The sequence below is a fragment of the Salmo trutta genome, chromosome 39 (assembly GCF_901001165.1).
Source record: "Salmo trutta chromosome 39, fSalTru1.1, whole genome shotgun sequence".
Lineage (NCBI taxonomy): Eukaryota > Metazoa > Chordata > Actinopteri > Salmoniformes > Salmonidae > Salmo > Salmo trutta.
In genome coordinates, this window is record NC_042995.1 from 1,204,259 (window position 1) to 1,229,709 (window position 25,451).

At 45.8% G+C, this 25,451-nt stretch overlaps 1 protein-coding gene across 1 annotated transcript in view; it reads left to right on the forward strand.

Moving 5' to 3' along the window:
- LOC115179194 (receptor tyrosine-protein kinase erbB-4) overlaps positions 1–25,451 on the forward strand; it is a gene marked incomplete at its 3' end in the record, with an annotated part of 440,193 nt that overhangs the window by 297,034 nt on the left and 117,708 nt on the right. The window contains 1 exon segment of the mRNA XM_029740562.1: positions 25,207–25,358. Coding sequence (XP_029596422.1) covers positions 25,207–25,358 — 152 coding nt within the window.

Genomic DNA, 25,451 nt, shown 5'->3' on the forward strand with positions numbered 1-25,451 from the left:
TACATACCCCAACCAGAAGCCATGGATTACAGGCAACATTCACACTGAGTTAAAGGGTAGAGCTGCCACTTTCAAGGTGCAGGACTCTAACCCGGAAGCTTACAAAAAATCCTGCTATGCCCTACGACGAACCATCAAACAGGCAAAGCGTCAATACAGGGCTAAGATTGAATCATACTACACCGGCTCTGATGCTTGTCTTATGTGGCAGGGCTTGCAAACTATTACAGACTACAAAGGGAAGCACAGCTGCGAGATGCCCAGTGACACGAGCCTACCAGACGAGCTAAATCACTTCTATGCTCGCTTCAAGGCAAGCAACACTGAGGCATGCATGAGAGCATCAGCTGTTCGGGACGACTGTGTGATCACGCTCTCCGTAGCCGACGTGAGTAAGACCTTTAAACAGGTCAACATTCACAAGGCTGCGGGGCCAGATGAATGACCAGGACGTGTGCTCCGGCATGTGCTGACCAACTGGCAGATGTCTTCACTGACATTTTCAACATGTCCCTGATTGAGTCTGTAATACCAACGTGTTTCAAGCAGACCACCATAGTCCCTGTACCCAAGAACACAATGGCAACCTGCCTAAATGACTACAGACCCTTAGCACTCACGTCCGTAGCCATGAAGTGCTTTGAAAGGCTGGTAATGGCTCACATCAACCCCATTATCCCAAAAACCCTAGACCCACTCCAATTTTCATACCATCCAAACAGATCCACAGATGATGCAATCTCTATTGCACTCCACACTGCCCTTTCCCACCTGGACAAAAGGAACACTTTTGTGAGAATGCTATTTATTGACTACAGCTCAGCGTTCAACGCCATAGTACCCTCAATGCTCATGATTTAGCTAAGGATCCTGGGACTAAGCACCTCCCTCTGCAACTGGATCCTGGACTTCCTGACGGGCCACCCCAAGGTGGTAAGGGTTGGTAGCAACACATCTGCCACGTTGATCCTCAACACGGGAGCCCCCCAGGGGTGCGTGCTCAGTCCCCTCCTGTACTCCCTGTTCATCCACGACTGCATGGCCAGGCACGAATCCATCACCATCATTAAGTTTGCAGACGACACAACAGTGGTAGGCCTGATCAACGACAACGACGGGACAGTCTATAGGGAGGAGGTCAGAGACCTGGCCGGGTGGTGCCAGAATAACAACCTATCCCTCAAAGTAACCAAGACGAAGGAGATGATTGTGGACTACCTGGACTATGATTGAGGACTAAGCATGCCCCCATTCTCATCGATGGGGCAGTAGTGGAGCAGGTTGAGAGCTTCAAGTTCCTTGGTGTCCACATCACCAACAAACTAGAATGGTCCAAACACACCAAGACAGTTGTGAAGAGGGCACAACAAAGCCTATTCTCCCTCAGGAAACGAAAAAGATTTGGCATGGGTCCTGAAATCCTCAAAAGGTTCTACAGCTGCAATATCGAGAGCATCCTGACTGGTTGCATCACTGCCTGGTACGGCAATTGCTCGGCCTCCGACCGCAAGGCACTACAGAGGGTAGTGCAAACGGCCCAGTACATCACTCGGGCTAAGCTGCCTGCCATCCAGGACCTCTACACCAGGCGGTGTCAGAGGAAGGCCCTAACAATTGTCATAGACCCCAGCCACCCCAGTGGCAAGCGGTACCGGAGTGCCAAGTCTAGGACAAAAAGGCATCTCAACAGTTTTTACCCCCAAGCCATAACTCCTGAACAGGTAATCAAATGGCTACCCGGACTATTTGCATTGTGTGCCCCCCCAACCCCTCTTTTTACACTGCTGCTACTCTCTGTTTATCATATGCATAGTCACTTTAACTATACATTCATGTACATAGTACCTCAATTGGGCCGACCAACCAGTGCTCCCACACATTGGCTAACCGGGCTATCTGCATTGTGTCCCACCCACCACCCACCAACCCCTCTTTTACACTACTGCTACTCTCTGTTCATTATATATGCACAGTCACTTTAACCATATCTACATGTACATTCTACTTCAATCAGGCTGACTAACCGGTGTCTGTATGTAGCCTCGCTACTTTTATAGCCTCGCTAATGTATATAGCCTCGCTACTGTTTTTCAATGTCTTTTTACTGTTGTTTTTATTTCCTTACTTACCTATTGTTCACCTAATACCTTTTTTGCACTATTGGTTAGAGCCTGTTACTTAAGCATTTCACTGTAAGGTCTACACCTGTTGTATTCGGTCCACGTGACAACTTAACTTTGATTTGATTAGATTTTATAATAAGGTTATGGATTGGTGTGAGCATTTGATTCCCATTGGTGTGATTATATTGAGAGCCCGCTGTTTTATATCCTCTAAATGTCAGATTTGGGCTATTTACATCCTTCACACAGGCAAATGGTTATTGATTCCAGCAATGAAAGATGGAGGAGCTGAATCAATCATAAAGGGAAGAGGAGGGGGAGGAGGGGGCGGAGGGGGAGGAGGGAAGGAGGTCAGTTGGGAGAGGGAGGGAGAGAGAGGGAGAGTGTTTTGTGTACGTGTGCTTGTATATGTGCATGTTTTTATATGTGTGTGTGTGTGCGTGTGTGTGCTTGTTTGTGTGTGTGTTCGCTCTCTCTCTCTTTCTCTCTCTCTCTATCTGACACTGATGACTGACATCTTCTCTGACTCTTCCTGCATTAAAGCATTTCCCCAGACGTGTCCTGGTTCAGATGAAGGCTGTGTGATGCTAATAGAAATATTGAAGCTTGGAAGGTTCTAGAACCCTCTTCCTTAATGATCTCCACCATATGCTCCATCCCCCTGTTCTGCATGGGTCCCTCCCTCCCTCCCTCCCTCTAGCTCTCCCTCCCTCCCTCCCTCCCTCCCTCCCTCCCTCCCTCCCTCCCTCCCTCCCTCCCTCTAGCTCTCTCTCCCTCTCACTGTCTCTCCCTCCTTTTCTTTTTCTTTCTCTCCCTTTATTCCGCAATCCCTCCCTCTCTTCCTCTCTCTCCCTCCCGCCTTACCACCACCCCAGGACCAGAAAAAGCCCCAGCACCTCCCCCCACTTCCCTCCCTCCCTGCTACATTAACTACAAACCTAATTTTCCCACAAAGAGAAGCCATGGGCTGAAAATTGGCTGGGACGAGTCATTAAACCCTCATCTCACCCTTCTCCTCCCCCTCCTCCCCCCATGACCCCCTCCGTTATACAAATGACCACCCCACCTGTGTCGGTGATGGCAGATATCGTCCCACCGCCTGCTGAGAAATGATTGGGGCGATGAGGGTGCTAATGCTGCGGAATAGTGGTGGTGTGTGTGAGAGTGTGTGTGTGTGTGTGTGTGTTGAGCTGGTAATTGATGGTGACTGGTCAAGACACATGGTCGAGGACAGGGGGGAGAGAGGGAGGGGAAGGGAGAGATGAAGAAAGAGGGAGGGAGAGAGGGAGGGAGGGGGAGGTGAAGATAGATGGAGGGTGGGAGAGAGGGATGGGGAGAGGGGGGAAGTAAAGAAAGGGATGGTGGGAAGGAGGGGGAGGTGAAGAAAGAGGGATGGTAGGAGGGGGGAAGGAGGGAGGGAGGATGGTAGAGGTGAAGGAAGAGGGATTGAGGTAGGGAGGGAGGGAGTTAGGTAGAGGTAAAGGAAGAGGGATGGTAGGAGGGAGGGATAGAGGGAGAGATGGAGGGAGAGAGAGAGGGAGAGTGTGAGCGGGAGGTGAATAAAGAGGGTGTGTAGGTGGAGTCAGACTGTGAACATGAAGGATAAGGTGTGGTACCTGGAACCTGGCTGACTTCAGACGTGCTGCTCAAATGAGAAGGAATTATTGGAAGCATACCTGGGCGCCTGCCACAGAGGGGGTTGGAGGAGGCATCCAATCACTACAAAGTGATCGGGGTCACTACACTCTAACCCTGTCTATGTTTACTTCTCTGTCTCTGTCTGGAAGAGTTTGGGGCCCCACGTTTGACACCCTTAAATGTCTTTCTAATGGAAATGAGGACATTGTTTTCAGAGTGTACTGTAGTATGGGTGATCTGCTCTTACCTTTATGATTGTGTTTGTCTGTGGTTTTCTATCAACTGGATTGCGATGGTGTTCTCTGACTCTAGCCTGGAATCCTACAGCAACAGGTCCAGCTGCATTGAGAACAGCCAAGCAGAGCCACAGCTGCATCGGCACAGCTCCACACACAGCTGCACACACAGCTCCACACACAGCTGCACACACAGCTCCATACACAGCTCCACACACAGCTCCACACACAGCTGCACACACAGCTGCACACACAGCTCCACACACAGCTGCACACACAGCTCCACACACAGCTGCACACACAGCTCCATGCACAGCTCCACACACAGCTCCACACACAGCTGCACACACAGCTCCACACACAGCTCCACACACAGCTCCACACACAGCTGCACACACAGCTGCACACACAGCTGCACACACAGCTCCACACACAGCTGCACACACAGCTCCACACACAGCTCCACACACAGCTGCACACACAGCTCCACACACAGCTGCACACACAGCTCCACACAAAGCTCCACACACAGCTGCACACACAGCTGCACACACAGCTCCACACACAGCTCCACACACAGCTCCACACACAGCTCCACACACAGCTCCACACACAGCTGCACACACAGCTCCACACACAGCTCCACACACAGCTGCACACACAGCTCCACACACAGCTCCACACACAGCTCCCATACTGCAGTATAGGGTCACATTGGACTGTGGTTTATTGGAAGAGAGTGTGAGTAGGTTTGTTACCTGTCAGCAGCACCACGTAGCTCTGCGAGGAAGGTTTTAGAGAGGGAGTTGAGAGGGCAGTTAGGCTTCACACATCCCCAATAGCAAGGATTCTTACAACATTCATAACGTACTTCGTTCTGTTATGTATTCACACTTTATGATTACATTTGTCAAATGTTATCTTCGTATTGCATGTATGGTATGATTGACTGCTTTCATACCTTGTGCAGTACATAGACAGATCCTAACAACTGTGATGGATGGCAATGACACTTCCTGACTCTGGCTCTTAATCACTTCAACAGGTCTCTGTTTCAGAATATCCAAGCCACAGCTACAACTGTTACAAATCCACACAGCTCCAGGCTAGTAGTCTGACTATTACTGTATAGAGTCACTCTGGACCGTCATGTATTTGAAGAGAGTCTTTACAGTATAGAGTCACTCTGGACCATCATGTATTTGAAGAGAGTCTTTACAGTATAGAGTCACTCTGGACCGTCATGTATTTGAAGAGAGTCTTTACAGTATAGAGTCACTCTGGACCGTCATGTATTTGAAGAGAGTCTTTACAGTATAGAGTCACTCTGGACCGTCATGTATTTGAAGAGAGTCTTTACAGTATACAGTCACTCTGGACCGTCATGTATTTGAAGAGAGTCTTTACAGTATAGAGTCACTCTGGACCGTCATGTATTTGAAGAGAGTCTTTACAGTATAGAGTCACTCTGGACCGTCATGTATTTGAAGAGAGTCTTTACAGTATAGAGTCACTCTGGACCGTCATGTATTTGAAGAGAGTCTTTACAGTATAGAGTCACTCTGGACCGTCATGTATTTGAAGAGAGTCTTTACAGTATAGAGTCACTCTGGACCGTCATGTATTTGAAGAGAGTCTTTACAGTATAGAGTCACTCTGGACCGTCATGTATTTGAAGAGAGTCTTCACAGTATAGAGTCACTCTGGACCGTCATGTATTTGAAGAGAGTCTTTACAGTATAGAGTCACTCTGGACCTTCATGTATTTGAAGAGAGTCTTTACAGTATAGAGTCACTCTGGACCGTCATGTATTTGAAGAGAGTCTTTACAGTATAGAGTCACTCTGGACCGTCATGTATTTGAAGAGAGTCTTTACAGTATAGAGTCACTCTGGACCATCATGTATTTGAAGAGAGTCTTTACAGTATAGAGTCACTCTGGACCATCATGTATTTGAAGAGAGTCTTTACAGTATAGAGTCACTCTGGTCTGTCATGTATTTGAAGAGAGCCTTTACAGTATAGAGTCACTCTGGACCGTCATGTATTTGAAGAGAGCCTTTACAGTATAGAGTCACTCTGGACCGTCATGTATTTGAAGAGAGTCTTTACAGTATAGAGTCACTCTGGACTTTCATGTATTTGAAGAGAGTCTTTACAGTATAGAGTCACTCTGGACCTTCATGTATTTGAAGAGAGCCGGGGTAGGTTTGTTTCTCTGTCAGCAGCAGTCCCTAGCTCCGTGAGGGAGGATTTAAAGAGATAATGATGATGATGAGGGCGAGGGTGTTGAGATGACAGTTAGACAGGCAGGCTTTGTCCTGGTAGACAGAGAGAACAGTAATGATGAGGGTGTTGAGATGACAGTTAGACAGGCAGGCTTTGTCCTGGTAGACAGAGAGAACATTAATGATGAGGGTGTTGAGATGACAGTTAGACAGGCAGGCTTTGTCCTGGTAGATAGAGAGAACAGTAATGATGAGGGTGTTGAGATGACAGTTAGACAGGCAGGCTTTGTCCTGGTAGACAGAGAGAACAGTAATGATGAGGGTGTTGAGATGACAGTTAGACAGGCAGGCTTTGTCCTGGTAGACAGAGAGAACAGTAATGATGAGGGTGTTGAGATGCCAGTTAGACAGGCAGGCTTTGTCCTGGTAGACAGAGAGAACAGTAATGATGAGGGTGTTGAGATGACAGTTAGACAGGCAGGCTTTGTCCTGGTAGACAGAGAGAACAGTAATGATGAGGGTGTTGAGATGACAGTTAGACAGGCAGGCTTTGTCCTGGTAGATAGAGAGAACATTAATGATGAGGGTGTTGAGATGCCAGTTAGACAGGCAGGCTTTGTCCTGGTAGACAGAGAGAACAGTAATGATGAGGGTGTTGAGATGACAGTTAGACAGGCAGGCTTTGTCCTGGTAGACAGAGAGAACAGTAATGATGAGGGTGTTGAGATGACAGTTAGACAGGCAGGCTTTGTCCTGGTAGATAGAGAGAACAGTAATGATGAGGGTGTTGAGATGACAGTTAGACAGGCAGGCTTTTACCTGGTAGACAGAGAGAACATTAATGATGAGGGTGTTGAGATGACAGTTAGACAGGCAGGCTTTGTCCTGGTAGACAGAGAGAACAGTAATGATGAGGGTGTTGAGATGACAGTTAGACAGGCATGCTTTGTCCTGGTAGATAGAGAGAACAGTAATGATGAGGGTGTTGAGATGACAGTTAGACAGGCAGGCTTTGTCCTGGTAGACAGAGAGAACAGTAATGATGAGGGTGTTGAGATGCCAGTTAGACAGGCAGGCTTTGTCCTGGTAGACAGAGAGAACAGTAATGATGAGGGTGTTGAGATGACAGTTAGACAGGCAGGCTTTGTCCTGGTAGACAGAGAGAACAGTAATGATGAGGGTGTTTAGATGACAGTTAGACAGGCAGGCTTTTACCTGGTAGACAGAGAGAACAGTAATGATGAGGGTGTTGAGATGACAGTTAGACAGGCAGGCTTTGTCCTGGTAGACAGAGAGAACAGTAATGGTAGATGACAGTAGACAGGCAGGTTGTCTGTAGACAGAGAGACAGTATGATGAGGGTGTTGAGATGACAGTTAGACAGGCAGGCTTTGTCCTGGTAGACAGAGAGAACAGTAATGATGAGGGTGTTGAGATGACAGTTAGACAGGCAGGCTTTGTCCTGGTAGACAGAGAGAACAGTAATGATGAGGGTGTTGAGATGACAGTTAGACAGGCAGGCTTTGTCCTGGTAGACAGAGAGAACATTAATGATGAGGGTGTTGAGATGACAGTTAGACAGGCAGGCTTTGTCCTGGTAGACAGAGAGAACAGTAATGATGAGGGTGTTGAGATGCCAGTTAGACAGGCAGGCTTTGTCCTGGTAGACAGAGAGAACAGTAATGATGAGGGTGTTGAGATGACAGTTAGACAGGCAGGCTTTGTCCTGGTAGATAGAGAGAACAGTAATGATGAGGGTGTTGAGATGACAGTTAGACAGGCAGGCTTTGTCCTGGTAGACAGAGAGAACAGTAATGATGAGGGTGTTGAGATGACAGTTAGACAGGCAGGCTTTGTCCTGGTAGACAGAGAGAACATTAATGATGAGGGTGTTGAGATGACAGTTAGACAGGCAGGCTTTGTCCTGGTAGACAGAGAGAACAGTAATGATGAGGGTGTTGAGATGACAGTTAGACAGGCAGGCTTTGTCCTGGTAGACAGAGAGAACAGTAATGATGAGGGTGTTGAGATGACAGTTAGACAGGCAGGCTTTGTCCTGGTAGACAGAGAGAAGGGGTAATGATAAGATTAGCTAAGACCTGTCACGGACACATGTAGCTCACATATTTAGACGGTGGACAAAAAAACAACTAAAGTGACTAAATATTTACCAAGGAGCTTCCATGCCTAGCAAACAACACAATGAGAGGTGATGCATGACCTTACTCCGTTAAATAACAGCTGCTCTGTGAAATGCTGCACAGCAGATCTCTCCAGAACAGATCTCCTCAAATCAAGGTACTTAGCATTACGTCATCATGGACCTTATAGCAGTGCTCTCTTTGCATCAGGCATGTTAGTTAGCTAGAGGACTCGCGTGTTCTGTTAGTTCTATTGGGGACAGGTATGTTATATTGGTTCTGTTAGCAGGGCGTGCAGCCAGGTCACCTGTGATACGGGTCAGTATTCCACGTCCATCCATGTCTGAGGACACTGGGAGATGACGTTGAAACTGGCCACTAGGGGCAGCAGTGAGGGCCGTTACCTTCAAGTAGGTTTTGGTTTCGCTAGGGCATGGTGGATGGGTGTAAACATCTGCCTCCGGTGCCAAAGGTTGCATGTTTGAATCCAAACATAAAGTCTATCCCGAACCTTAACCTTTACCTTTACCATTCAGAGTTCATGCCTAAAATGTGCAGTTTTGTCACTCAACACAATGCCATAGAGGTCTCACGTTTTGAGGCAGCGTGCAATTGGCATGCGGACTGAAGGAATGGCCACAGCTGTTGCCAGAAAATTGAATGTTCATTTCTTTACCATAAGCCACCTTCAATGTCATTTTAGAGGATTTGGCAGTATGTCTAACCGGGCTCACAACCGCAGACCACGTGTATGGCGTTGTGGGGATGATCGGCATGTACGACAGCGTGTTCCAGGTCTCGCCAATATCCAGCAACTTCACACAGCCGTTGAAGAGGAGTGGGACAGCATTCCACGGGCCACAATCAACAGCCTGATCAAGTCTATGTGAAGGAGATGTGTCACCCTGCATGAGTTCAGATGGTGGTCACACCAGAAACGGACTGCTTTCCTGATCAATCAACAGCCTGATCAAGTCTATGTGAAGGAGATGTGTTGCCCTGCATGAGTTCAGATGGTGGTCACACCAGAAACGGACTGCTTTCCTGATCAATCAACAGCCTGATCAAGTCTATGTGAAGGAGATGTGTTGCCCTGCATGAGTTCAGATGGTGGTCACACCAGAAACGGACTGGTTTTCTGATCCACTCCCCCACCTTACCTATTTTATTAAGGTATCTGTGACCAACAGATACATATCTGTATTCCCATGTGAAATCCATAGATTAGGGCCTAATTCATTTATTTCAATTGACTGATTTCCTTATATGAATTGTTGCATATTGCTTTAATATTTTTGTTCATTATATTTCCACCTATCTTTGCCCACTATCAGTCTTCCAAGTCAAATGCAATTCTAGACCTAGAGCTCCCCACCGTCCTACTGCACTACTGTAGCTAAAGTATCAGATTGTTAACCACCATTTGCCATCGACTCGCCGCCTCACACCGCTGCTCTGCTTTCATCCAGTGTGGCTCCGGTCAGCCACTAAACCGTTGTACAGTTACACACTGTTACACTCATAAACCTGTCAACTGACCCCCGTACAGGTCAACAGGAGGCTCTACAGAAGTGAATTGGACACATCTTTTCCCACTTCGTGAAAAAAGGGTTTCCTCTCTTAACTGGGCGGCCGGAGGTGAATGAGATTATGGGTAATCCGGAGGTGAATGAGATTATGGGTAATCCGGAGGTGAATGAGATTATGGGTAATCTGGAGGTGAATGAGATTATGGGTAATCCAGAGGTGAATGAGATTATGCGTAATCTTGTTCGGGACACATGGAGGGTGTCAACCCCTGGGAAAATGCTTTTGGTGGTGGTTGAGTCATGGAGGAGGAGATGAAAGACCTCAGTGTCACACACACACACACACACACACACACACACACACACACACACACACACACACACACACACACACACACACACAGGCACACACACTACTAAGAATACCGTAAAGTATTTAGAACAGTAGGACAAAAACAAGTATCACATTCTGTCTCACTGGTGGTGAATGGTTGTTTCATGAAAGGAGAGCAGGGTGAGAAGAAACATGAAGAAGATAACAAGGACAGAGAGGAAAGGGGAGGATCAATCTAGTAATGAGAGAGAGGTGGAGAGATAAGTAGAGAGAGAGGTAGGAGAGAGGTGGAGAGGTAGAGAGAGAGAGGTAGCGAAAGGTGGATGGAGAGGTAGAGAGAGAGGTGGAGAGAGAGGTCGATAGAGAGGTAGAAGAGAGAGGTGGAGAGAGAGCTGGATAGAGGTAGAGAGGCTTTGCCTTTATCTCAGATCATAAGTGGCTCTCAGATGTCAATGTCTCAGTAAATAACAGCCTCTCCCGAACATGCACGCACTCACACACGGTTGACAGCAGAAGCAATTTTTTGTCCTCGTCCAATGAACTGGGTGAGAGGATAAAGTCGTAATTGAATTGGGGTGTTCACTAATACAGCCTTGCTGATGTAATCCTCCAGTACAGAATTTAACTAGGCAAGTCAGTTTAGAACAAATTCTTATTTACAACAAATTCACATCACAACCAGATGTGAAGCTGCCTGGATTCGAACCAGGGACTGCAGTGAAGCCTCTTGTGCTGAGATGCAATGCCTTAGACCGCTGCACTACTCAGGAGCCACTCAGAAAACAGGATTATCTAACCGATAACTCTGTGCTTTCAACCCCCGGTCAACATGTACAGTGGGGCAAAAAAGTATTTAGTCAGCCACCAATTGTGCAAGTTCTCCCACTTAAAAATATGAGAGAGGCCTGTAATTTTCATCATAGGTACACGTCAACTATGACAGACAAAATGAGAAAAAAAATCCTGAAAATCACATTGTAGGATTTTTAATGAATTTATTTGCAAATTATGGTGGAAAATAAGTATTTGGTCACCTACAAACAAGCAAGATTTCTGGCTCTCACAGACCTGTAACTTCTTCTTTAAGAGGCTCCTCTGTCCTCCACTCGTTACCTGTATTAATGGCACCTGTTTGAACTTGTTATCAGTATAAAAGACACCTGTCCACACCTCAAACAGTCACACTCCAAACTCCACTATGGCCAAGACCAAAGAGCTGTCAAAGAAACAAAATTGAAACAAAAAAACACCAGAAACAAAATTGTAGACCTGCACCGGGCTGGGAAGACTGAATCTGCAATAGGTAAGCAGCTTGGTTTGAAGAAATCAACTGTGGGAGCAATTATTAGGAAATGGAAGACATACAAGACCACTGATAATCTCCCTCGATCTGGGGCTCCACGCAAGATCTCACTCCGTGGGGTCAAAATGATCACAAGAACGGTGAGCAAAAATCCCAGAAGCACACGAGGGGACCTAGTGAATGACCTGCAGAGAGCTGGGACCAAAGTAACAAAGCCTACCATCAGTAACACACTACGCCGCCAGGGACTCAAATCCTGCAGTGCCAGACGTGTCCCCCTGCTTAAGCCAGTACATGTCCAGGCCCGTCTGAAGTTTGCTAGAGAGCATTTGGATGATCCAGAAGAGGATTGGGAGAATGTCATATGGTCAGATGAAACCAAAATATAACTTTTTTGGTAAAAACTCAACTCGTCGTGTTTGGAGGACAAAGAATGCTGAGTTGCATCCAAAGAACACCATACCTACTGTGAAGCATGGGGGTGGAAACATCATGCTTTGGGGCTGTTTTTCTGCAAAGGGACCAGGACGACTGATCCGTGTAAAGGAAAGAATGAATGGGGCCATGTATCGGGAGTATTTGAGCGAAAACCTCCTTCCATCAGCAAGGGCATTGAAGATGAAACGTGGCTGGGTCTTTCAGCATGACAATGATCCCAAACACACCGCCCGGGCAACGAAGGAGTGGCTTCGTAAGAAGCATTTCAAGGTCAGGATTGGCCTAGCCAGTCTCCAGATCTCAACCCCATAGATAATCTTTGGAGGGAGTTGAAAGTCCGTGTTGCCCAGCGACAGCCCCAAAACATCACTGCTCTAGAGGAGATCTGCATGGAGGAATGGGCCAAAATACCAGCAACAGTGTGTGAAAACCTTGTGAAGACATACAGAAAATGTTTGACCTGTGTCATTGCCAACAAAGGGTATATAACAAAGTATTGAGATAAACTTTTGTTATTTACCAAATACTTATTTTCCACCATAATTTGCAAATAACTTCATTAAAAATCCTACAATGTGATTTTCTGGATTTTTTTTTCTCATTTTGTCTGTCATAGTTGACGTGTACCTTTGATGAAAATTAAAGGCCTCTCTCATCTTTTTAAGTGGGAGAACTTGCACAATTGGTGGCTGACTAAATACTTTTTTTGCCCCACTGTACATTGGAATGGGAGAGGGGCCATAGAGAATATAGTCTGCACAACATCAAGACATCCAAATGGGGGTACTATTACTGTAACTTATTACTGTATCATTCATTTAATGAAGTGTCATTCAGTCCCACATACATAAATTAGACAAAGTGAGTGGTAGAAATGAATCTAGTACAGAGTCAAGACATTGTGGCATTGGGACCTGCAATGCTGTATTGCTGAGGGAAGAATTACCCCAGAACTCTACTGTTATATTGCTGAGGGAGGAATTCCCCCAGAACTCTACTGTTATATTGCTGAGGGAAGAATTCCCCCAGAACTCTACTGTTATATTGCTGAGGGAAGAATTACCCCAGAACTCTACTGTTATATTGCTGAGAGGGAAGAATTACCCCAGAACTCTACTGTTATATTGCTGAGAGGGAAGAATTCCCCCAGAACTCTACTGTTGTATTGCTGAGGGAAGAATTACCCCAGAACTCTACTGTTATATTGCTGAGAGGGAAGAATTACCCCAGAACTCTACTGTTATATTGCTGAGGGAAGAATTCCCCCAGAGCTCTACTGTTATATTGCTGAGGGAAGAATTTCCCCAGAACTCCACTGTTATATTGCAGAGAGGGAAGAATTCCCCCAGAACTCTACTGTTATATTGCTGAGGGAAGAATTCCCCCAGAACTCTACTGTTATATTGCTGAGGGAAGAATTCCCCCAGAACTCTACTATTATATTGCTGAGGGAAGAATTCCCCCAGAACTCTACTGTTATATTGCTGAGGGAAGAATTCCCCCAGAACTCTACTATTATATTGCTGAGGGAAGAATTCCCCCAGAACTCTACTGTTATATTGTTGAGGGAAGAATTACCCCAGAACTCTACTGTTATATTGCTGAGAGGGAAGAATTCCCCCAGAACTCTACTGTTATATTGCTGAGGGAAGAATTACCCCAGAGCTCTACTGTTATATTGCTGAGAGGGAAGAATTCCCCCAGAACTCTACTGTTATATTGCTGAGGGATGAATTCCCCCAGAGCTCTACTGTTATATTGCTGAGGGAAGAATTCCCCCAGAACTCTACTGTTATATTGCTGAGGGAAGAATTCCCCCAGAACTCCACTGTTATATTGCTGAGAGGGAAGAATTCCCCCAGAACTCTACTGTTATATTGCTGAGGGAAGAATTCCCCCAGAACTCTACTGTTATATTGTTGAGGGAAGAATTACCCCAGAACTCTACTGTTATATTGCTGAGAGGGAAGAATTACCCCAGAACTCTACTGTTATATTGCTGAGGGAATAATTCCCCCAGAACTCCACTGTTATATTGCTGACAGGGAAGAATTCCCCCAGAACTCTACTGTTATATTGCTGAGGTAAGAATTCCCCCAGAACTCTACTGTTATATTGTTGAGGGAAGAATTACCCCAGAACTCTACTGTTATATTGCTGAGGGAAGAATTCCCCCAGAACTCTACTGTTATATTGCTGAGAGGGAAGAATTCCCCCAGAACTCTACTGTTATATTGCTGAGAGGGAAGAATTCCCCCAGAACTCTACTGTTATATTGCTGAGAGGGAAGAATTACCCCAGAACTCTACTGTTATATTGCTGAGAGGGAAGAATTACCCCAGAACTCTACTGTTATATTGCTGAGAGGGAAGAATTCCCCCAGAACTCTACTGTTATATTGCTGAGAGGGAAGAATTCCCCCAGAACTCTACTGTTATATTGCTGAGGGAAGAATTCCCCCAGAGCTCTACTGTTATATTGCTGAGGGAAGAATTCCCCCAGAACTCCACTGTTATATTGCTGAGAGGGAAGAATTCCCCCAGAACTCTACTGTTATATTGCTGAGGGAAGAATTCCCCCAGAACTCTACTGTTATATTGTTGAGGGAAGAATTACCCCAGAACTCTACTGTTATATTGCTGAGAGGGAAGAATTACCCCAGAACTCTACTGTTATATTGCTGAGAGGGAAGAATTCCCCCAGAACTCTACTGTTATATTGCTGAGGGAAGAATTACCCCAGAACTCTACTGTTATATTGCTGAGAGGGAAGAATTCCCCCAGAACTCTACTGTTATATTGCTGAGGGAAGAATTCCCCCAGAGCTCTACTGTTATATTGCTGAGGGAAGAATTCCCCCAGAGCTCTACTGTTATATTGCTGAGGGAAGAATTCCCCCAGAATTCCACTGTTATATTGCTGAGAGGGAAGAATTCCCCCAGAGCTCTACTGTTATATTGCTGAGAGGGAAGAATTCCCCCAGAACTCTACTGTTATATTGTTGAGGGAAGAATTACCCCAGAACTCTACTGTTATATTGCTGAGGGAAGAATTCCCCCAGAACTATACTGTTATATTGCTGAGAGGGAAGAATTCCCCCAGAACTCTACTGTTATTGTTGAGGGAAGAATTCCCCCAGAACTCTACTGTTATATTGCTGAGGGAAGAATTCCCCCAGAACTCTACTGTTATATTGTTGAGGGAAGAATTACCCCAGAACTCTACTGTTATATTGCTGAGAGGGAAGAATTCCCCCAGAACTCTACTGTTATATTGCTGAGGTAAGAATTCCCCCAGAACTCCACTGTTATATTGCTGAGAGGGAAGAATTCCCCCAGAACTCTACTGTTATATTGCTGAGGTAAGAATTCCCCCAGAGCTCTACTGTTATATTGCTGAGGGAAGAATTCCCCCAGAACTCTACTGTTATATTGCTGAGAGGGAAGAATTACCCCAGAACTCTACTGTTATATTGCTGAGAGGGAAGAATTACCCCAGAACTCTACTGTTATATTGCTGAGGGAAGAATTACCCCAGAACTCTACTGTTATTTTGCTGAGAGGGAAGAATTCCCCCAGAACTCTACTGTTATATTGCTGAGAGGGAAGAATTCCCCCAGAACTCTACTGTTATATTGCTGAGGGAAGAATTCCCCCAGAACTCTACTGTTATATTGTTGAGGGAAGAATTCCCCCAGAACTCTACTGTTATATTGCTGAGAGGGAAGAATTCCCCCAGAACTCTACTGTTATATTGCTGAGAGGGAAGAATTACCCCAGAACTCTGCTGTTATATTGCTGAGAGGGAAGAATTACCCCAAAACTCTACTGTTATATTGCTGAGAGGGAAGAATTACCCCAGAACTCTACTGTTATATTGCTGAGAGGGAAGAATTACCCCAGAACTCTACTGTTATATTGCTGAGGGAAGAATTACCCCAGAACTCTACTGTTATATTGCTGAGAGGGAAGAATTACCCCAGAACTCTACTGTTATATTGCTGAGAGGGAAGAATTCCCCCAGAGCTCTACTGTTATATTGCTGAGAGGGAAGAATTACCCCAGAACTCTACTGTTATATTGCTGAGAGGGAAGAATTCCCCCAGAGCTCTACTGTTATATTGCTGAGGGAAGAATTCCCCCAGAACTCTACTGTTATATTGCTGAGAGGGAAGAATTACCCCAGAACTCTACTGTTATATTGCTGAGGGATGAATTCCCCCAGAACTCTACTGTTATATTGTTGAGGGAAGAATTACCCCAGAACTCTACTGTTATATTGCTGAGAGGGAAGAATTCCCCCAGAACTCTACTGTTATATTGCTGAGAGGGAAGAATTCCCCCAGAACTCTACTGTTATATTGCTGAGAGGGAAGAATTCCCCCAGAACTCTACTGTTATATTGCTGAGAGGGAAGAATTCCCCCAGAACTCTACTGTTATATTGCTGAGAGGGAAGAATTCCCCCAGAACTCTACTGTTATATTGCTGAGGGAAGAATTCCCCCAGAACTCTACTGTTGCCAAGTCTCTCACACTTTCTATCTCTTTATTTTTCTCTCCACCTATGTTTTTTTGCAATCTCTTTCCGTCCTTCTTTCTCTCTCGCCCTCTTTCTTTGACGGTGATCTCTCTCTCTCTCTCTCTCTCTAACTCCCTTCCTCCCTGTCTCTCACTGGGTAAAATAAATTAGTTCTGCCAAGAGCCACGCTCCTGCTTGGGGAGTGACACGGCCACAGATAGTCTGCCTATTGTTCCCGTTGGCAGCCTCTCTGGGCATCAAATGGACGTTCTCTCTCCCTCTTTCCCCTCTCCAACCCAATGTGTGAACTCTTGGATGTGACGGCTCAATTCTTACACTACCACCGCAGGGGCTGCAGATGAAAGAGAGAGAGAGTAGGAGAGAGAGAGAGAGAGAGAGAGAGAGAGAGAGAGAGAAAGCGAGAGAGAGAGAGAGAGAGAGTAGGAGAGAGAGAGAGAGAGAGTAGAAGAGAGAGAGAGAGAAATAGCTAGGAAGAAAGACAGAAAGAGAGGGACAGAAAGAGAGCAGTTTGCAGTGAGTCAGCATGAATACTGATATCTCCAGCAGGATCCAGTTGTACTGTTGTCAGACCACTCTTCAGTTTAGTAAACCCGTATCCATGCCCACTATATCCTGCTGGGGGACGTGTATCTTATTCTTTAAACTTAACAAACGTCACAGAGGTGGAATGTATGGCGCTCTGTGCTAGACAATTATTCACAGGGTTGAACCCCACCTCACCAAGCCCCATTCTCTATTGTGATTGGGGGATGGATAGATAGATCAGACCAATAGAGTGTCTGATTGGTTAGATTGGTACATGTCTGTGGCTATTCCTCTGTCCTCTCCTAGCAGTCTGTCTGTCTGTCTGTCTGTCTGTCTGTCTGTCTGTCTGTCTGTCTGTCTGTCTGTCTGTCTGTCTGTCTGTCTGTCTGTCTGTCTGTCTGTCTGTCTGTCTGTCTGTCTGTCTGTCTGTCTGTCTGTCTGTCTGTCTGTCTGTCTGTCTGTCTGTCTGTCTGTCTGTCTGTCTGTCTGTCTGCCTGCCTGCCTGCCTGCCTGCCTGCCTGCCTGCCTGCCTGCCTGCCTGCCTGCCTGCCTGCCTGCCTGCCTGCCTGCCTGCCTGCCTGCCTGCCTGCCTGCCTGCCTGCCTGCCTCTAGCTGTGTGCTAGATTGAAGTAGTAAGATAGTCTCTATCCCTCTCCTCTCACTACTCTGTAATCTCTCAGCCCCTCCTCTACCCTGCTACACTACACTACACCCCTCAGGGGCTCAATAAGGACTTATTACTGACGCCCCCGCGTCACCTTATGAGCTCTGAGCTGGTTGTAGAAGACAGTTATAAGGAGTACACAGCCACACACACGTGCATGCACACACACACACCCCCCAACATACCAATAGGGTCTGTCTGCAATCTCTGGTATCACACTAGCGTTATGTTTGTACACACACACACACACACACACTCTCTCTCTCCACAGGTATCCTAATGTAATGAAGTGATGTGGAGAGAGTTTGATCATAGGCCAGGTGGCCTCTCCGCAGTTACATCCTCATAACTTCCTCCCAAATGACACGCTGTTCCCTTTATAGTGCACTACTTTTAACCAAGACCCATAGGGCCCATAGGGCTCTCTATGTTTACCTACTGTAATGTGTCTCTATGTTTACCTACTGTAATGTTGGTCTCTATGTTTATCTACTGTAATGTGTCTCTATGTTTACCTACTGTAATGTTGGTCTCTATGTTTACCTACTGTAATGTGTCTCTATGTTTACCTACTGTAATGTGTCTCTATGTTTACCTACTGTAATGTTGGTCTCTATGTTTACCTACTGTAATGTGTCTCTATGTTTACCTACTGTAATGTGTCTCTATGTTTACCTACTGTAATGTGTCTCTATGTTTATCTACTGTAATGTTGGTCTCTATGTTTACCTACTGTAATGTTGGTCTCCATGTTTACCTACTGTAATGTGTCTCTATGTTTATCTACTGTAATGTGTCTCTATGTTTACCTACTGTAATGTTGGTCTCTATGTTTACCTACTGTAATGTGTCTCTATGTTTACCTACTGTAATGTGTCTCTATGTTTACCTACTGTAATGTGTCTCTATGTTTACCTACTGTAATGTGTCTCTATGTTTACCTACTGTAATGTGTCTCTATGTTTACCTACTGTAATGTGTCTCTATGTTTATCTACTGTAATGTGTCTCTATGTTTACCTACTGTAATGTGTCTCTATGTTTACCTACTGTAATGTTGGTCTCTATGTTTATCTACTGTAATGTGTCTCTATGTTTACCTACTGTAATGTTGGTCTCTATGTTTACCTACTGTAATGTTGGACTCTATGTTTACCTACTGTAATGTGTCTCTATGTTTACCTACTGTAATGTGTCTCTATGTTTACCTACTGTAATGTTGGTCTCTATGTTTATCTACTGTAATGTGTCTCTATGTTTACCTACTGTAATGTTGGTCTCTATGTTTACCTACTGTAATGTTGGACTCTATGTTTACCTACTGTAATGTGTCTCTATGTTTACCTACTGTAATGTGTCTCTATGTTTACCTACTGTAATGTGTCTCTATGTTTACCTACTGTAATGTGTCTCTATGTTTACCTACTGTAATGTTGGTCTCTATGTTTACCTACTGTAATGTTGGTCTCTATGTTTATCTACTGTAATGTGTCTCTATGTTTACCTACTGTAATGTGTCTCTATGTTTATCTACTGTAATGTTGGTCTCCTATGTTTACCTACTGTAATGTTGGTCTCTATGTTTACCTACTGTAATGTTGGTCTCTATGTTTATCTACTGTAATGTGTCTCTATGTTTACCTACTGTAATGTGTCTCTATGTTTACCTACTGTAATGTGTCTCTATGTTTACCTACTGTAATGTTGGACTCTATGTTTACCTACTGTAATGTTGGTCACTATGTTTACCTACTGTAATGTTGGTCTCTATGTTTACCTACTGTAATGTTGGTCTCTATGTTTACCTACTGTAATGTTGGTCACTATGTTTACCTACTGTAATGTTGGTCTCTATGTTTACCTACTGTAATGTTGGTCTCTATGTTTATCTACTGTAATGTGTCTCTATGTTTACCTACTGTAATGTGTCTCTATATTTACCTACTGTAATGTTGGTCTCTATGTTTACCTACTGTAATGTTGGTCGCTATGTTTACCTACTGTAATGTTGGTCTCTATGTTTACCTACTGTAATGTTGGTCTCTATGTTTATCTACTGTAATGTGTCTCTATGTTTACCTACTGTAATGTGTCTCTATGTTTACCTACTGTAATGTTGGTCTCTATGTTTACCTACTGTAATGTTGGTCTCTATGTTTACCTACTGTAATGTTGGTCTCTATGTTTACCTACTGTAATGTTGGACTCTATGTTTACCTACTGTAATGTGTCTCTATGTTTACCTACTGTAATGTGTCTCTATGTTTACCTACTGTGATGTTGGTCTCTATGTTTACCTACTGTAATGTTGGTCTCTATGTTTACCTACTGTAATGTTGGTCTCTATGTTAACCTACTGTAATGTTGGTCTCTATCTTTACCTACTGTAATGTTGGTCTCTATGTTTATCTACTGTAATGTGTCTCTATGTTTACCTTCTGTAATGTTGGTCTCTATGTTTACCTACTGTGATGTTGGTCTCTATGTTTATCTACTGTAATGTGTCTCTATGTTTACCTACTGTAATGTTGGTGTCTATGTTTACCTACTGTAATGTTGGTCTCTATGTTTATCTACTGTAATGTTGATCTCTATGTTTACCTACTGTAATGTTGGACTCTATGTTTACCTACTGTAATGTATCTCTATGTTTACCTACTGTAATGTTGGTCTCCTATGTTTACCTACTGTAATGTTGGTCTCTATGGTTACCTACTGTAATGTGTCTCTATGTTTACCTACTGTAATGTTGGTCTCTATGTTTACCTACTGTAATGTTGGTCTCTATGTTTACCTACTGTAATGTTGGTCTCTATGTTTATCTACTGTAATGTTGGTCTCTATGTTTACCTACTGTAATGTTGGACTCTATGTTTACCTACTGTAATGTGTCTCTATGTTTACCTACTGTAATGTTGGTCTCCTATGTTTACCTACTGTAATGTTGGTCTCTATGTTTACCTACTGTAATGTGTCTCTATGTTTACCTACTGTAATGTTGGTCTGTATGTTTACCTACTGTAATGTTGGTCTCTATGTTTACCTACTGTAATGTTGGTCTCTATGTTTATCTACTGTAATGTTGGTCTCTATGTTTACCTACTGTAATGTTGGACTCTATGTTTACCTACTGTAATGTGTCTCTATGTTTACCTACTGTAATGTGTCTCTATGTTTACCTACTGTGATGTTGGTCTCTATGTTTACCTACTGTAATGTTGGTCTCTATGTTTACCTACTGTAATGTTGGTCTCTATGTTAACCTACTGTAATGTTGGTCTCTATGTTTACCTACTGTAATGTTGGTCTCTATGTTTATCTACTGTAATGTGTCTCTATGTTTACCTTCTGTAATGTTGGTCTCTATGTTTACCTACTGTGATGTTGGTCTCTATGTTTACCTACTGTAATGTTGGTCTCTATGTTTACCTACTGTAATGTGTTTCTATGTTTACCTACTGTAATGTTGGTCTCTATGTTTACCTACTGTAATGTTGGTCTCTATGTTTATCTACTGTAATGTTGGTCTCTATGTTTACCTACTGTAATGTTGGTCTCTATGTTAACCTACTGTAATGTTGGTCTCTATGTTTACCTACTGTAATGTTGGTCTCTATGTTTATCTACTGTAATGTGTCTCTATGTTTACCTACTGTAATGTTGGTGTCTATGTTTACCTACTGTAATGTTGGACTCTATGTTTACCTACTGTAATGTTGGTCTCTATGTTTACCTACTGTAATGTGTTTCTATGTTTACCTACTGTAATGTGTTTCTATGGTTACCTACTGTAATGTTGGACTCTATGTTTACCTACTGTAATGTGTCTCTATGTTTACCTACTGTAATGTTGGTCTCTATGTTTACCTACTGTAATGTTGTGGGGACTGAAAGATAGAACCCAGAACTCAATAAGGTGTTAATGACTCTCTTTCTGTGTTAATGACTCTCACTGTTTGAATGACTCTCTCTGTGTGTTAATGACGTTCTCTTTGTTTGAATGACTCTCTCTCTCTGTGTTAATGACTCTCTCTCTGTTTGAATGACGTTCTGTATGTGTTAATGGCTCTCTCTCTGTGTTAATGAGTTTCTCTCTGTGTTAATGTCTCTGTTTGAATGACTCTCTCTCTGTGTTAATGACTCTCTCTCTCTCTCTCTCTCTCTCTCTCTCTCTCTCTCTCCTCTCTCCTCCCTCTCATCTCCTCTCTCTCCTCTCTCTCTCTCTCTCTCTCTCTCTCTGTGTGTGTTCGGGCTCCCGAGTGGTCCAGAGATCTAAGGCACTGCATTTCAGTGCTAGAGGCATCAGTACAGACCATGGTTCGATTGCAGGCTGTATCACAACCGGCCGTGTTTGGAAGTCCCATAGGGCGGCACATAATTGTCCCAGCATCGTCTGTGTTAGGATTTAGCCGGTGTCTTTGTAAATAAGAATTTGTTCTTAACTGACTTGTCTAGTTAAATAAAGGTTAAATAAAATTAATATACACTTTCTCTCTGTGTTAATGACTCTCTCTCTGGTACACACATACACACACATCCTCCAGTAGTGCCTTTGGCCGTAGTGGCAGCTGCCAGTTCATCAGAGAAGGTGTTTGATGGGTGGAAATAGGTGCTTGTAATGAGGTGTCATGTCCAGTGGAGAGGCTAGAGGGCTAAAGGGGATGTGTCAGGACCTGTTAACCCCTGGAGCACCATGGTAGCCACCCTCCTCCTCTACCCAGGCATAGCAGCTGGGAATCGGAGTCAGCAGGGGGGTGAGGGGGTGGTTGGTGGTTGAGGTGAGGGGGTAGGGGGCTAGGAGTGGTGGTTGGGTTGAGGGGGTAGGGGGCTATGTGTGGTGGTTGGGGTGAGGGGGTAGGGAGCTAGGAGTGGTGGTTGGGGTGAGGGGGTAGGGGGCTATGTGTGGTGGTTGGGGTGAGGGGGTAGGGAGCTAGGAGTGGTGGTTGGGGTGAGGGGGTAGGGGGCTAGGAGTGGTGGATGGGGTGAGAGGGTATGGGGTAGGGGGCTAGGAGGGGTGGTTGGGGTGAGGGGGTAGGGGGCTATGTGTGGTGGTTGGGGTGAGGGAGTAGGGGGCTATGTGTGGTGGTTGGGTGAGGGGGTAGGGGGCTATGGGTGGTGGATGGGGTGGGGGAGTAGGGGACTCGGAGTGGTGGTTGGGGTGAGGGACTAGGGGACTAGGGGACTAGGAGTGATGGTTGGGGTGAGGTAGTAGGGGGCTAGGAGTGGTGGTTGGGGTGAGGGGGTAGGGGGCGTTGGGTGGTGGTTTGGGTGAGGGGGTATGGAGTAGGGGTCTAGGGGTGGTGGTTGGGGTGAGAGAGTAGGGGGCTAGGTGTGGTGGTTGGGGTGAGGGAGTAGGGGGCTAGGAGTGGTGGTTGGTGTGAGGGAGTAGGGGACTAGGAGTGGTGGTTGGGGTGAGGGGATAGGGGGCTATGGGTGGTTGTTGGGGTGAGGGAGTATGGAGTAGGGGTCTAGGGGTGGTGGTTGGGGTGAGGGAGTAGGGGGCTAGGATTGGTGGTTGGGGTGAGAGTGTAGGGGCTAGGAGTGGTGGTTGGGGTGAGGGAGTACGGGGCTAGGAGTGGTGGTTGGGGTGAGGGAGTAGGGGGCTAGGAGTGGTGGTTGAGGTGAGGGAGTAGGGGGCTAGGAGTGGTGGTTTGGGGTGAGGGTGTAGGGGACTAGGAGTGGTGGTTGGGGTGAGGGAGTAGGGGGCTATGGGTGGTGGTTGAGGTGAGGGAGTATGGAGTAGGGGTCTAGGGGTGGTGGTTGGGGTGAGGGAGTAGGGGGCTAGGAGTGGTGGTTGGGGTGAGGGAGTAGGGAGTAGGGGGCTAGGAGTGGCAGTTGGGGTGAGGGAGTAGGGGGCTAGGAGTGGTGGTTGGGGTGAGGGAGTAGGGGGCTAGGAGTGGCGGTTGGGGTGCGGGAGTAGGGGGCTAGGAGTGGTGGTTGGGGGTGAGGGAGTAGGGGGCTAGGAGTGGCGGTTGGGTGAGGGAGTAGGGGGCTAGGAGTGGTGGTTGGGGTGAGGGAGTAGGGGACTAGGAGTGGTGGTTGGGGGGAGGGAGTAGGGGGCTAGGAGTGGTGGTAGGGTGAGGGAGTAGGGGACTAGGAGTGGTGGTTGGGGTGAGGGAGTAGTGGGCTAGGAGTGGTGGTTGGGGTGAGATAATAGAGGAGCCATGGCTGTATTCACTCACACACAGGGACACACTCCATTCCACCCTCACATACTCATTGTTATTGCTGGTTTTCATTATTACCAGTGATGTCATCCACCACATGGGCCACCACTAATACTACCAAAGACCTGTAATATCAGAGGTAATGAGAAGACAGCAGTCAAATCTTCTGTAAAGGTCAATGAACTTCATTAGAATTTATTTCATTAAATGGCGGTGGGATCGTGGAGAGCTGGTACTGTAGGTCAATGCCTTTGAGGAATCAAGTGTTTACCACGTCTCCAAGCTCAGTCATTGTCAAGGGTCAGGTCTGGAGCTCTCCACGGTGACATTAACACCTCTGCTCTCTCCCCTGCTCCTTTCTCTCTCTCCACGGTGACATTAACATCTGTGCTCTCTCCCCCTGCTCCTTTCTCTCTCTCCACGGTGACATTAACACCTCTGCTCTCTCCCCCTGCTCCTTTCTCTCTCTCCACGGTGACATTAACATCTGTGCTCTTTCCCCCTGCTCCTTTCCCTCTCTCCACGGTGACATTAACACCTCTGCTCTCTCCCCCTGCTCCTTTCTCTCTCTCCACGGTGACATTAACATCTGTGCTCTCTCCCCCTGCTCCATTCTCTCTCTCCACGGTGACATTAACATCTGTGTTCTCTCCCCCTGCTCCTTTCTCTCTCTCCACGGTGACATTAACATCTGTGCTCTCTGCCCCTGCTCCTTTCTCTCTCTCCACGGTGACATTAACATCTGTGCTCTCTCCCCCTGCTCCTTTCTCTCTCTCTCCACGGTGACATTAACATCTGTACTCTCTGCCCTGCTCCTTTCTCTCTCTCCACGGTGACATTAACATCTGTGCTCTCTCCCCCTGCTCCTTTCTCTCTCTCCACGGTGACATTAACATCTGTGCTCTCTCCCCCTGCTCCTTTCTCTCTCTCCACGGTGACATTAACATCTGTGCTCTCTCCCCCTGCTCCTTTCTCTCTCTCCACGGTGACATTAACATCTGTGCTCTCTCCCCCTGCTCCTTTCTCTCTCTCCACGGTGACATTAACATCTGTGCTCTCTCCCCCTGCTCCTTTCTCTCTACTTCACTTTCTCCTCATCCCTCTCTTCCTTCTGTATCCCCTTTCTCCCTCTGTCACTCTCTCTCTCTCTCTCTCTCTCTCTCTCTCTTTCTTTGTCTCTCTCTCTGTTTGTGTGTCTCTCTGTCTCTCTGTCTCTTTTTAATTTTAAAATGTAACCTTTTTTAACTAGGCTAGTTAGTTAAGAACAAATTCTTATTTACAATGTCGATAAATTTAATTGTGAGATTTATTTATATCCATCTGTTTCTCTCTCTCCCTGCAGTTTGCCCTGGAACGGAGAACAAGTTGAGCACGTTGTCAGACCTGGACCAGCAGTACCGCACCCTGAAGAAGCATTATGAGAACTGTGAGGTGGTCATGGGAAACCTGGAGATCACCAGTATCGACCGGAACCGCAACCTCTCCTTCCTCAAGGTGAGTCCAGCTTGACCGCATGCTGCTGATAGACCATGGGTTGTTGTTGGTCAAAAATGAATGGGAGACATGAAGCCAGCTGTTGCAGTCTGA